The 12,574-nt window shown below is 41.7% G+C and overlaps 4 protein-coding genes across 10 annotated transcripts in view; 3 read left to right on the top strand and 1 right to left on the bottom strand.

The window, feature by feature from the left end:
- LOC120447922 (DNA polymerase epsilon subunit 2) overlaps positions 1–5,164 on the top strand; it is an 85,132-nt gene extending 79,968 nt beyond the window's left edge. Inside the window, exon 3 of the mRNA XM_039629578.1 lies at positions 5,037–5,164. The gene's annotated coding sequence lies outside the window, so the exon portion shown is untranslated. The remainder of the gene's footprint in view (positions 1–5,036) is intronic.
- Positions 1–10,296, top strand: part of LOC120447917 (protein vein) — a 34,414-nt gene extending 24,118 nt beyond the window's left edge. The window contains exons 2-6 of one of the 6 annotated variants that reach the window (XM_039629574.2): positions 5,037–5,214; positions 5,284–5,411; positions 5,693–5,804; positions 6,737–6,786; positions 10,038–10,296. In XM_039629574.2, the coding sequence (XP_039485508.1) occupies positions 5,037–5,214; positions 5,284–5,411; positions 5,693–5,804; positions 6,737–6,786; positions 10,038–10,045 (476 nt within the window). In that variant the 3' untranslated portion in view covers positions 10,046–10,296. The other 5 variants (XM_039629573.2, XM_039629572.2, XM_039629571.2 and 2 more) reach the window with 5 other exon arrangements.
- Positions 10,297–10,412: 116 nt separating this feature from the next.
- Positions 10,413–11,404, top strand: LOC120447927 (mitotic spindle assembly checkpoint protein MAD2A). Its single transcript, XM_039629586.1, has 3 exons — positions 10,413–10,573; positions 10,665–10,811; positions 10,874–11,404. The coding sequence occupies exons 1-3, from the start codon at positions 10,501–10,503 to the stop codon at positions 11,275–11,277; spliced, it is 624 nt and encodes a 207-aa protein (XP_039485520.1). The 5' UTR covers positions 10,413–10,500; the 3' UTR covers positions 11,278–11,404.
- Positions 11,298–12,569, bottom strand: LOC120447926 (uracil phosphoribosyltransferase homolog). Of its 2 annotated transcripts, none has more exons than XR_005616076.2 (3): positions 12,207–12,568; positions 11,553–12,146; positions 11,298–11,470 (listed from the first exon to the last, which is right to left on the bottom strand). XR_005616076.2 is itself a non-coding variant. In XM_039629585.2 (3 exons), exons 1-3 carry the CDS (start codon positions 12,446–12,448, stop codon positions 11,460–11,462), a joined length of 786 nt encoding a protein of 261 aa, XP_039485519.1. In that variant the 5' UTR covers positions 12,449–12,569; the 3' UTR covers positions 11,298–11,459. The 2 variants fall into 2 exon arrangements, 1 of the variants encoding a protein (XP_039485519.1); XM_039629585.2 differs by having other exon boundaries at positions 11,614–12,146; positions 12,207–12,569.
- Between the last annotated feature and the right edge of the window lie 5 nt (positions 12,570–12,574).

The raw sequence follows: 12,574 nt of genomic DNA, 5'->3' as shown, positions 1-12,574 counted from the left end.
GATATGGAGCAGAAGCGCTATGAGGTTGCAGATCGCAGATCTGTTGGTTAAGTCCAACAGCTGGGCGCACAGAAGGCGAAACGAGACTGGGAAAAGAAAATAGAGCAGCGGCAAACAATGAAAAGCAGCCAAATAAACAAAACAAATGCGCTATAAAAGAGGTAGACGGTAGAGATAGAACCATAGAATAGAGCAGAGTGAAGCGAATTTGTTGGCATTTAGCGGCTGAAACCGAGGCGAAAGACAATTGATGCCGATGGCGATGCATGGGGCCAGCAGCGATCCTCGCTCACTTGACTTAATTAAACGCTTCAGACAGCGGGTAAAAATACATGTGAAAGGGGAAGTTCAAATCGACCGCGAAAGGGGCGTGTGAGATATATATGTACAAACGAGTAACACAGATCTGCGAGGGCAAATGCTTATCGCTTATCTAGACTACACAGATTACACTGCTCATCCCAAACCAAACCAAACCAAATGAATAATGGCGCTTTAGACCGGATTCCAGCAGATTCCACTGTTTGTTGCCGTTGAAGATCTGACTATTCATTTCTTTTCACACAAGAACACACACGAAATGCTTCTTGTTATTGCTGCTGTCTCTCTATTTGCTTGAGTTGTCAGCGCCAGCGACAAAAACGTGGAAAGTCAACGCTTCAAAGGAAATCACGTTGCGTATACGCAATACGCAATGTGCAAATAAACAAGACAAAAACGAGACAAAAATCGCAAGCAAGCTAGCAAGCAAACAAACATGGAAAAATCGACATCGACCAAATGGCGACAACGTAGCTGCTATTTTCCCCCGTTTTATTAGTTCGCCCAGCATTTTGGCCACACGTGCCAGCCATCCATTCAACCATCTCCCATTTAGACCTATTCAAGATTCCAATTCCCATACCCATTCCCATTCCCATCCATCTGCCTTTTGCCGAACTCACATCTCGCGAAAATCTTTTCGCACTGCCTACATATTCTTTGATTTGCCCGTCTTGTGTCTTATGTCTTGCGAAAGCCAAAGACATCATTCGCCTGTTTGTTGCTGAATCGGAATATGTTTTCCCATCTTGACTTGGGTATTGGATATTGTGGTTAACTCATGAACATATTTGCCCGCGTATCGTATTTCCTGTTGGAATGCCTTCAAAAATGCTTTTAAATGCTGTGGAAACTCAGGCGTGATAAGCCAAAGTAGATTTTAGTGCTCTAGACTATCTTTTTTCCTGGAAGTCTGATGCATTGTATGAGCATTTAAATACGTTTAATTATTTATCACTCAATTCGCTATCAACATTGCGAATGAAAGGAAATAACCACCTTGTTGTCGAGTAATTATCCCACTGATAAGGGCTAAATGCCATTACACCTTGATGACAATCGGCGTGCCTAGGCCAACACCGCGTATGCGCAATATTAGCCGACACTATTGACACTCCAGTGGTTCGCACTTATACATATGCCTGCAGGCGTAATAATGCAAATATTATCAGAGCCTCGAGTGAAGTGAAGTGAATTGAATTGAAGTGTCACTCAAAGAGCACGCGTCTGCACAATTGTTAAGTTTTACTCAGACAAATAAGATAGTGATACATATAGTATGTGCCTGCGTACTCACTCGTAGTATTTGTTTATGGCCCGATAAATCACTGACGTCGGGGCGACTCAGCGGCTCAACGCAAGAGAATCCAGCAGTGACACAATGTCGCGAGCCAATAAAAATGAATCAAAAATAATCAAATAAATAACACTCGAACGCATTCGAGAAATCATAAATAAGCGCCTCGGGGTAAGAAGGGGAAAATGTATATATGAATTTTATTTTTTGGAAAAACTTCCGCTGACAGCGGCAGCCTCTCTTCTCGGCATCTTCCACACCAAATGTGGGTCACTCGCCGGGCTGCCAAAATAAATCGCCTCTTTCGCTTCCACTCGCAGCCCGTATTGGTAGATTAAACAACATATATATACATATATATATACAATATGCATATATGAGGAAAAAATAATAAGCGAAAAGTGCAGTTCACATTGCACAATTGGGATAAACCCGAAGGGAACAATGAGCGCCGTGGTAATGACTATGTAAATTGCAATCGCTTGAATGAATGGAGTGAATATTGCATGAATATATATGTGAATATATAAAAGTGCATATATACAGCCGCCAATTTGACCCGGCAGATGGCGCCAGTCGGCGGCGTGTCGCATGCAATTCCGCTGTTTAATTCAATGCAAAGTGACTTCATTTTCGCCCAACAACCTGAGCTGAGATAACCACATGTTGGCGCTGCTCCCCCTCGCCAAGTTTTCCCCTTCATCGCCCTAATGGTAACCGCTTTTCGCCATTCGCTCTTTGCTTTTCTTGATGGATTTGCATGAATCATTGGCGGCGGCGTTACGCTCGAGAGGAAAAGCGCGTCGGCCCCGAAATGAAATGCAAAAAGCAAAAAAAAAAAAACGAAGCAAAAAAAAAATATTATTTGAAATATGAAAAGTTATTTTAATGCTCCCTGTCGCTGTGCTGTCTGTGTGCTAAATTGGGGAGCAGGCAGCAAGGCGACAGCAGCGTCGACAGTTTTCCTCCGTTTTCTTTGGCAGCGCTCGCTTCCTTTTCCATAGTGGCACTTGTACTTCTGCCAGACTTTTCCGGAAGCGCGTCGCGACACCAGCCTTTTTGACGTAGGCACTGCCCAAAGTTGTTGACGCACTCGGCACTTGGCACTCGGCAAACGGCAAACGCACAAAAACAGGGCCAACAGAAAGGCCAATGCGCCCGTAGCGCCTGCAGGATATCGGATTTCAGTTCGATTCCTTTATCCTTTGGCTGCGAATTGCGAATCAATTGACATTGACAAATCAAACTTCCACTTGTGCAGGCAAAACAAAAAGCAGATGAAGCAGTTAGATAAGTGGTCTTATATGTATATGCTTTCAAACAAACTCATAGCATATTTTCATTCACTTAAATGCATTTTATTTTATTTTATATTTATGAAAACTATGTAGGTTATTTCGTAACTAAGTAGCATATCTTATGATACAAAATATTAAGAGAGAAAAGTATTTTTTACGTTCCAATTCAAGCTGTATGTCTTTTCGTTTAGTGTAGCCAAAAAGACCAATGGCCCGAACAAAAAGCACACATTTTTAAGCGCATAATTAAGTCATAATAAGATCGGCGGGGGCGGCGCTGCTGAGGCAATATGATATGCCAATTTTTTGGCTGAACCCACGAGCACACGCAGAGGGCAAATAAAAATGTTCATCTTATTATTCTGGCTGGGATTTCTGGTTAAATCAAAGCGGGAACCGCTGAGGGGCATTCATGTGGCTGGCTGACTGACTGGTTGGTTGGGAGTTGTGAGTTGGAAGTTGAGGGAGTTGGGAGGGGTTTGAAGCGATCTGAAGTAGGTGCTGTTCATGACAATTGTCAACTTGTTTTGCGTGTGCCGGTGTGTTGGGTGCCTTCAATACTTAATCGCCTTGTGGTGTGCTTTGTGTGCCTTGTGTGCCTTGTGTGCCGTGGACACTTGTGAGTTGACGTTTCGGATCGCTACCGCACAGATACATACACACAGCTAAACAGCACACACACAGATACGCACGAACACACATGCAGCCTCACAATTTGGGAGCGTGAGAAAGTGGCGCGCACAATTAAAATGCTGCTTTATGGCCCGACGCTGGGCCAAACATAAATTATAAACAATAATTTATCTTTTAATATACTCAAAATGTTATAGAATATATACACCTTTCAAGTATTTACACTGCACAGAAAAGCGGGCACTCTTTTAGTGAAAAACTTTGCTATGCGAAATGATTTTTGGCAAAACTTAAAAGCAAATTCCTTTTAGTATATGAATATTAATATTTTCTTTGGCTCGAAATACATGCTTTCTCGCAGTGTACGTTTTCGAATTCAAAATCACATTATATACGTACAATATACGTGTATCCATATGGACAGCTTCGTCTGGCCACGCGATCCTCATCGCATAAATTAACATTTGCCGGGCATTAAATCAGCGCAAACTTTGCAGACTGCTTGGAACTGCCTCGCCCTCGTGGATTAGATATAGTGCGAATATATATTTCGTATTCCCTGCCAATTGCATAACGATCAATGTGTTTTTATTTTTTGTGTATTTTTGTGCACTTTTTTGCCGCCACCCACCGACCGACGGTGAAGAACCAAAATAGATGCACCGATCGATGAATGATCATGATCATCGCGGTGCTGGTGAATCACTTGGACAGCGCACGCAGGTCTCAATTAGCATGTGACGAGCACTTAGACAGTACCGGCCCCGCCCCCAAGCCCCACAATGCCCGCCCCCGCCCACCAGACACGTGATATGCCGGCTAATTTAAGCATTTCACCGGGCGGGGGAGTGGCAAATCGCCCAGAAGACACACACAAGTTTCATTGCCAATTTGTCGGCATTGATGAGTCAGTCTGTTGTGACTCTTTTCATATGTGATTGGGTAACTCGAAAGTGGATATATTTAAACCGCAACTGGGGCCAAATCTATTCATAACGAGCGTACAAGTAGGATCACGTGTTTGGACCTTCGAAATGATTGTAGAAATGTATCTTTGGATAATTGCATAGTTAAAAATCATAAAAACATTTTCCCTGTCATCTGTGTGGCACATACATTCCATCGTAGATTTTTCCAGCGCTCAAAAGTAGCAGACTGATTTTAGTTTAACGATCTACAGGCAACTTAAGAATCAAAAAGACCAAACAAACGCGACGATCGTAAAAGCACAAGAGAAAATTTTGCCAAGAATGCGAGAAATTTCTAATTTGCTATTTTGTTTACGGCTGTCTGCGAGATTCATTTAGAGTTCAGTGGGGCAGATGGAAAATTTCGCAATTATCTACTCAGCCGTATTTATTGATTTATCCCAAGCGATTGAAGGTGGAAATCACCGAAATCATCTAAATCACCTGAATCACTGAAATTCACAAAATCAACGGAAAGCGAAATGCATGGCCTAATGGTTTGCCTGGTCTTTCTTACAGCACAGAACGCATCGATCGAGAGGATCAAGGTGGAGCCGAATAACACCACCATCCGGGATGGTGAGCAACTGAAGATCATCTGCAAGGTGTCGGGCTGGCCGCTGCCGAAGGTCACCTGGTTCAAGGACGACAAGTCCATCAATCGCAAGCGCAACATTTACCAATTCAAGCATTACAAGTGAGTATCCAGCGAGTGTGTTCATTATGAAAGTGCAAGTATCTAACATGTATCCATCACTCATTGCAGAAGACGTTCCGAGCTGATAGTGCGCTCCTTCAATAGTTCCTCCGATGCGGGCAAGTACGAGTGCCGGGCCAAGAACAAGGCCAGCAAGGCGATCGTCAAGCGCCGCATCATGATCAAGCCCTCAGAAGGTGAGTCTCCTATATATGTATCTTATAAGTGATCATATAAGTGATCCGTGGGTGTTGCAACAAGCATCTACTATATGTATTTGTTTTTGTCGATGTCGATGTCGATGTTATGTTGCGACCAATTCGGTATGCTCCAATTCACTTGTTATTTATGGTCGCATATATTTCTGGTACCTACATATATGTTTCACATGTTAGATTCAGCTAAATTTATAGAGAAAATACCAACGCTACATCAATCAAATTGAAATAAATAAAATTATCTCTACCCTGTATTTCAGTTCACACTCCTCCAGCAGACGGGTCAGGCTTGGGCACACCCTGCCAATTCGAGTACTGCTTCCATGGTGGCGACTGCAGGATAATCTCGGATATCAACGAGGTCTATTGTCGGTTAGTACTGAACTGCTCATGAATCCCTCAATAAGAACCTTTAGAATTAAACCTTTAAATTAAAGCTAGAACTTTTGACATATGTCATTAGTTTAATATTAGTTTGTACGTTACTCGTTCAACTTTAAGATAACATTGCGACTATCTTACTGTTTTGGATATTTTTTTTCGCTGTGCATTCGTTGCATCCTGCCGCACACTCGAGCTAGACTCCTCGAAACCGAACCCAAAACTCAAGTGGTTCGCTTGATAAACCGCGCTCATGTGACAGCTGATAAGACCCCATGTAAATATATGTATCTATCTTGTAATATTTTGGCATCGCATTACACATTAGGCTCGAAAAGCGAGCGCTGCGGAGAGGGAGCGCAATTAAAAGGCCACAAATTTTGGTGTGGTGGCCGGAGTAGAGAACTCCACAAAGGCAATGGGAAAGGCAAAGGCGTGTGTGTATGCAATGTGAATAATGTCTTTCAGCGCCTCGTTTCCTCGTTTTATCTGGCAGTACGAGTGTGCACACGCAAACCGAATCGATTCGACCCAATCGGATCCCAAAAAAAGCGCATTTCACTCGCTACCCTTGCGATCATCTCGAGTGGGTTTTATTTTTTGTCCAGTTTTTTGAGGAGGCATCGCAGGCGGTGGAAGGCGGGGGGGAGGGAAAATTGAATTTCCATTTTGATGCCACTTCTTCCGCACATTCAGTATCCACTTTTTCACTTTTCCTTTCCGAAATTCGCATTTCATTTGTTTGTTCTTTTGTTTATATATTTGACCGGATCATCGAGTGGTCAAGCAAATGCTGCACCGCAGTTCATGGCCATTTCAATTGCCCCCACTTGTGTATTCCTTACATATATAATATAATATATATTGCAAATTAAATACGATCTATACTAAATCTGTGCAATCCATCTTGTCTGTCTTTGCAGTTGCCCAAACGAATACTTCGGCAAACGTTGCGAGAACAAAAGGCCCGACAGTAGGTACAGCTCTCCCGAATCATGCAAAAATTATCAGGGAGGTTATTACTGCTAAAATAGGCACTTCTATAGCATCGATTGTTTTACGAGTCGAGTCGAGTCGAGTCGAGTCAAACGCGAGTTATACACAATACCTAAATCGAATCAAATCAAATTAAATCAAATCAATCAAACCGAACTCAGTGCCCATACCAAAATAACGAATAACATAAAGTAAAATAAAATAAAAAAATACGATAACTTAACAGATCTATCTGCAAAGTACTACAACCTAAAATAGAAAAAATGGAAAATCCAACGGAATTCCCATGGCACATTTCACAGCCATCCTACCACATTGAAACTTTCTGCGAAACATCTGAAACAGAGTGACCGAGAAAGTGAAATAAACCAAATATAGTTGATAAAGCCACAAGCACAGCACACCACCCAATCATACAGACAAAAAGTACAAAAACAGTATGCAGAATCGAACCCAAAACTAAACTAAACTCCAGACACCCAATCACACTCCACACACACACACACACACAGACCCAACTATCAGTCACTTTGTGAAACGACGAACTAAAGGTTTTATTAGAGAACACATTCCAAAAAAGAAACAAAGTAAAGTCTTAGTAATGAAAACAAAGAGTAAACAAAATAAATAACTAACCAAGTTGTTCATAATATTAAATAATTTTATTAACTAAAAACCATATTAAGAGCAATCATTAAAAACGAGAAGAAATCAAATAAATACGAATAAAAACAAAGGGTGCTATAGAAGGTTTATTTTAAATAGTGTTTACATAGGAACTTAATTTAATTTCAACTCACTCATCACACAAACCACACCAACCAAAACCACAAGTAAATGTAAAAAAAAAACAGCAAAACAAAACAAAATGATCAAGCAACTCGGACATACGGACAGACATACGGACGGACAAGCGGACGGATAACGGACAACAGAAAAATTGGCCTAAAAGGGACCTTTGCCCCACAAAGTACTGAGAAACTTGTCGAATCCTTTGGCTCATCCCACATTTACTCACCCGCCCCCCACACACACACACACACAATATGAATATCCAGATTTACGATAAAAATCAACAGAGGCTCTCTTAGTTAGATACACGAATATCAACACGCATAAACGCTGGCAAGTTAGCCAAAAAAAAAACTCACTCACCCACAAAGGCATCGAACTGACTGAACATTTGAAACGGGAACTGAATTTTGTTTTGTTTTCAGTGTTATTATCTGTAGTTTGCAAATATTAAAAACAAACCACATTCAATAACTCATTATAGTTTATGATTTCCAATTAATTTTAGTTACTACTCGTTATTAGACATTAACCATTGGCTGTAGATTTTGACAAACCAAAAAAACCAAACCAATTCCACCGGAAAGAACCCAATTAAAATCAAACAAAACAAACAATTTCATTCTGCTCCTCGTTTACTTTTATTTGGTGATTGTTTTTTTTCGTATTTTTTCTTTTCACTAATCTCCTGCGTTTCCGATTTGGGTAACTCTGTTCACTTTATAACTTTCTTAGTTTGTGCTCGTTTCCTCCTTAAGTGTAAACGCCACGGCAAAGTGAGATCTTAAGCTCGAATGAACCAAAAAAAAAAAAAGAAAATGCAAATGAAATCACTTATTTTCAAGTAGTTCTTGCTGAAGACCTTCTCTTCAAAATATCCTACTGCATGGAATTTTTTCATTTGAAAGCGCAATTTGATGCTTGTAGTTGCCCCTAATTGTGGAAATGGTGTTAGCCAGCTTTTAGTTAGCAGTAAATGAAGAACTGAAAGATTCATTTTTTAATTTTATTTATGATTTAATCTCTTCACAGATATTTTGTTGCAATCTACGGCCAAATACATACCTTAAATAACGACTCTTAATGCATAGAATTTTGTTTCATTATTTTTATGATTTTATAAACAAAACGAAAAACAAAAACAAAAAAATCGAACTCCCTGCACTCCAAAACCGACAATTGTAATTTTTTACGTTTATTTAAAAAGTTAGAGAATTTGTTGCACCAGCAGACCATGCCCCAAAAAAAAACCCCATCACCGTTCTCAAAGTTTGCAACTACAATGAAAACATATCCGAAAACAGAAAACATTTCAAAATTCGTACAATTCCCCTAGATTCGCCTAGAGTTCCTTCCTACCGAGCGAAAAGTTCCAGAAAAGATACAGACTTTAGCTGACTTTAGCTACGTTTGTTTTTGTGCACGGTGACAGAATATCCGAAATGTATAAATCTGATGTATGAAATCTGAGCAGAATTTTAATTTATTTATTATACGAAATACATAACATCTAAGTTCGAAGTTTGAGGTTCAAAGTTCGAAGTTCGAGAGCAAAGCATTACCGATTCGACCCTGACTTTGACACTGTTGCGCTTTTGTTGTTGTACCATAGACAATACTTTTAAATTGATAACAAAGGTTGACGTAGCCGAGAACTTTGTAATAAATCCTGTAAATAGCTCTCGTTTTAACTAACGATAAGTTTTGTGTACATTTCAACTAAGGTAATGCAAGCCCTTCTTTAACCGTAATTTATTGTATTTAATTACACCTAAATTAAACGTAATTCTAGCTATAAGCTCACACACAAATACACACACACACACACAGCTACTTAATTTCGAAATACTATTTTATTTGTCCTCGATTTTGATTTGCGATTTTGCAATTTAAACACCAAAATATGTGAGATCGCAAATTAGTTATTTTTTTCACCATGTGTATGTTGACATCAGTTTCTATGGCTAAGCGTAAAGCAAGGAAGTGCGTAGAGATTATTTTTAGTTATTTTAAGTGGCAAATTTTTTATATATTTAATTATTGAAAGATTTATACCAAAAATACCATGTAAAGTTTAATTTTAATTTAAAAACAAAACATTAAACAAACAAAAACGAAAAAAAAAACAAAAACAAACAAAACGATGCGTAAGAAAAAACTTAATTAAAAACTTGCAAATAATTCACATTTTACAAAACATCGATTGCTTTTTGATTTGGTGATTTTCTGTGATTTTCTGTTCTTGTTCTCTGTGGCTTCTACTTCTACATCGTTTATGATTTGCTGCTCTGCTTTTGCTGTTATGCTGTATTTTTCCCCACACAACCGACAAATCAGAGCGCAGCAAACAAAGCTCTGACGAACCGAGCTAGGTTTTGGATAGCATAGTTTAACTGGGTCCTCTATTGTCTTGGCTATATCAAAGTCTTGTTTTAGTTTCTTGACAGGCATGCGATGAACCGGAGGAAGCCTGTTAAGCCGAACCACGCGGAGTTACTTTTGCGCTCAGAAATGGATCTCATGCTTAGATTTAGTTTACACAAGGATGGCCAATAAAATTCTGAATTTGTTGCAATCAATTTATTGTTGCGTTTTTATTTTTTACAAGACAACGGTTGGATTTAAATTTGCCGCCCTTTGCTTAATATGCTTGGCAGCACTGGTCGGAATAACCAGCCCTGGTACCACCGTCCCTGGTCGTATAGCAAGTACACACACCATAATGGAAGTACACTGCATTTAGCTAGTGCACACACCATCGATATCAATCGATAGCTACACACAAATGCATCGAATGCATATCGAGCTTCTGCCATCTCTGTAAATCAACAGCTTTCAAAAATAGCGGCAATTCTGCAAATTGTTCATTTCACTGCCATTAAAATCAACTTTAAACAACATGTCAACTGCCCAGGCAACCAAAAACTGCATCACACTCAAGGGATCCGCCCAGATTATTGTAGAATACCTGAGTATGTAGATAGAAGCGCCACGAAAGCGTCAGTAAGCCCGCCTGCAATGGCGTCTTCTTTGGTTTTTTCTTTTGTTTTATTCACAAAATAGAATATGGCATCAATTCGATCCTTTTCCAACGCGGAATTTACCCAGCCGAAGACTTTGACAACACACAGCAGTATGGACTAACAATTTTAATGTCCAAGGATCCCAAGATCCAGACCTTCCTGCAGAACGTACTCAGCCAAACCGAAGGTAAGTGATCTTTTGTGTAGCAAGTGTATAATGACCACAAATAATAATGAATTCACGAATAGAATGGCTCGCTAAGAACATGATCAACAAGATCTCGATGGTCATCACCAACGCCCACACCAAGGAGGTGCTCGAGTGCTGGGACTTCAATATGCAGGCCGAGTTGGGCGATGGCGATACCAGTGATCCCACCAAGCTTACAACCACCAAGGAGCTGAGCCGCATCCAGAACGAGATCCGCGACGTTATGCGCCAGATCTCGGCCACCGTCAGCTATCTGCCACTGCTCGATTGCATTTGTACCTTTGACGTTATGATCCACACGCTGCAGAACACCGAATTACCAGCGAAATGGGACGAAACGGGTGCCATTATCATTCAGAATCCGCAGGCCGTCCAGCTGCGCTCCTTTTCCACCGGACTGCACAAGGTGGACACCGTGGTCAACTACAAGATGAGCACTTAGAAGGCAGTACCGCCTCATTCTACAGTTTAAATATTTAAATATTTATTTCGTTTCTATATTTACAATAGTGCGTAACGAACGTAAACATATTTGAGAGTTGCATTAAAAGCCAGTTGTGAAAAGCTAACAGTTGCTAAGTAGTAGTTTTGGTTGGCCGCAGGGGTCGTCTATTTGTCTTTCGCTCAAATGCAATCTGGAGGACGAAACAAGAGGGAAGAGGGTAGCTTCTGTTAGTGTGGGCGAAACGGAAAGGTTTTTGTCTGGGCGACAGCTACCTATCCTAAGCAGCGCTTAGTCGTCAAGTCTGCCTGATAGACCCAAATATCTAGTCTGTACCGAAGTATTTCTGGCCAAAGTGATTGGGTGCCACGGGATGCAGCTCGGACGTGAGGATCTTCAGCTTGGGGAACGCATTCACCACAGTTCGAGCGGCCATGGGAGTGCAGAATAGGTTGGACAGGATGATGCAGCTTTCGGGTACGCCGTGTTCCCGCAGCACATTTACCGCCTGCAGCACAGTGTTTCCAGTCGACATGATGGGATACATGAGCAGCACCTGCCTGCTGCCGATGTCATCGGGAAAGCGGGCATAGACCACACGGGCCTCATGGGTATTGGCATCGGACTCGACCAGGATCTTGCCAATGCGAATGGAGCGACAGCAGTCGCGAAGTCCCTGCTCCATGGCTTCTCCCGAACGGATGATGGACACTCCACAGTTGCCGGAGCGATACTTCAGGCCCTCGTAAATCGCACCGGTGGGGGTCTCCACATCGCAATGGGTGTAGGGCAGCTGGTTGAGCGACTCCTCGATGACCAGGCGGATGAGACGATCGGCGTAGAACTTGAAATCGCTGCGTGTGGTGTTCCTGGGGGTAGAATTTTGTAGTAGCCGCCGGTTGCTGACTGCCACCCACAACGTCACCTACTTGTCACGCAGTATGGTCAGCAGTTCGGCCACCTGGGAGTTGCACTCGAGAAGCTTCAGGCTGCTGCCGTACTCCGCCAGAATCTCCTCCGATGTGGCAGCTGGCACCACGGCGTGTGCATGCGTGGGAGTGTGCAGCTGTTGCTCCTGCTCCTGGGCTACCTGCTGCGGCTGCTGGTGATCCGAGGAGCTGCTGCCCTCCTCCGACTGGGAGCCATTGCTGCTGGGCGAGCCGGTGCGCATGACTCGGCTGTTGCTCTAGCTAATGCTACTACTGGCTACATAAAATAAATAAATTGATTGAATTGTGGAACGTTGGTCTTTGTTCCACTAGCGCGTGCTTGGTTAGCTACGGTCACACTTCATGGC

This window comes from Drosophila santomea, chromosome 3L, assembly GCF_016746245.2.
Source record: "Drosophila santomea strain STO CAGO 1482 chromosome 3L, Prin_Dsan_1.1, whole genome shotgun sequence".
Taxonomy (NCBI): domain Eukaryota; kingdom Metazoa; phylum Arthropoda; class Insecta; order Diptera; family Drosophilidae; genus Drosophila; species Drosophila santomea.
This window is presented reverse-complemented; position numbering and strand designations above follow the sequence as displayed.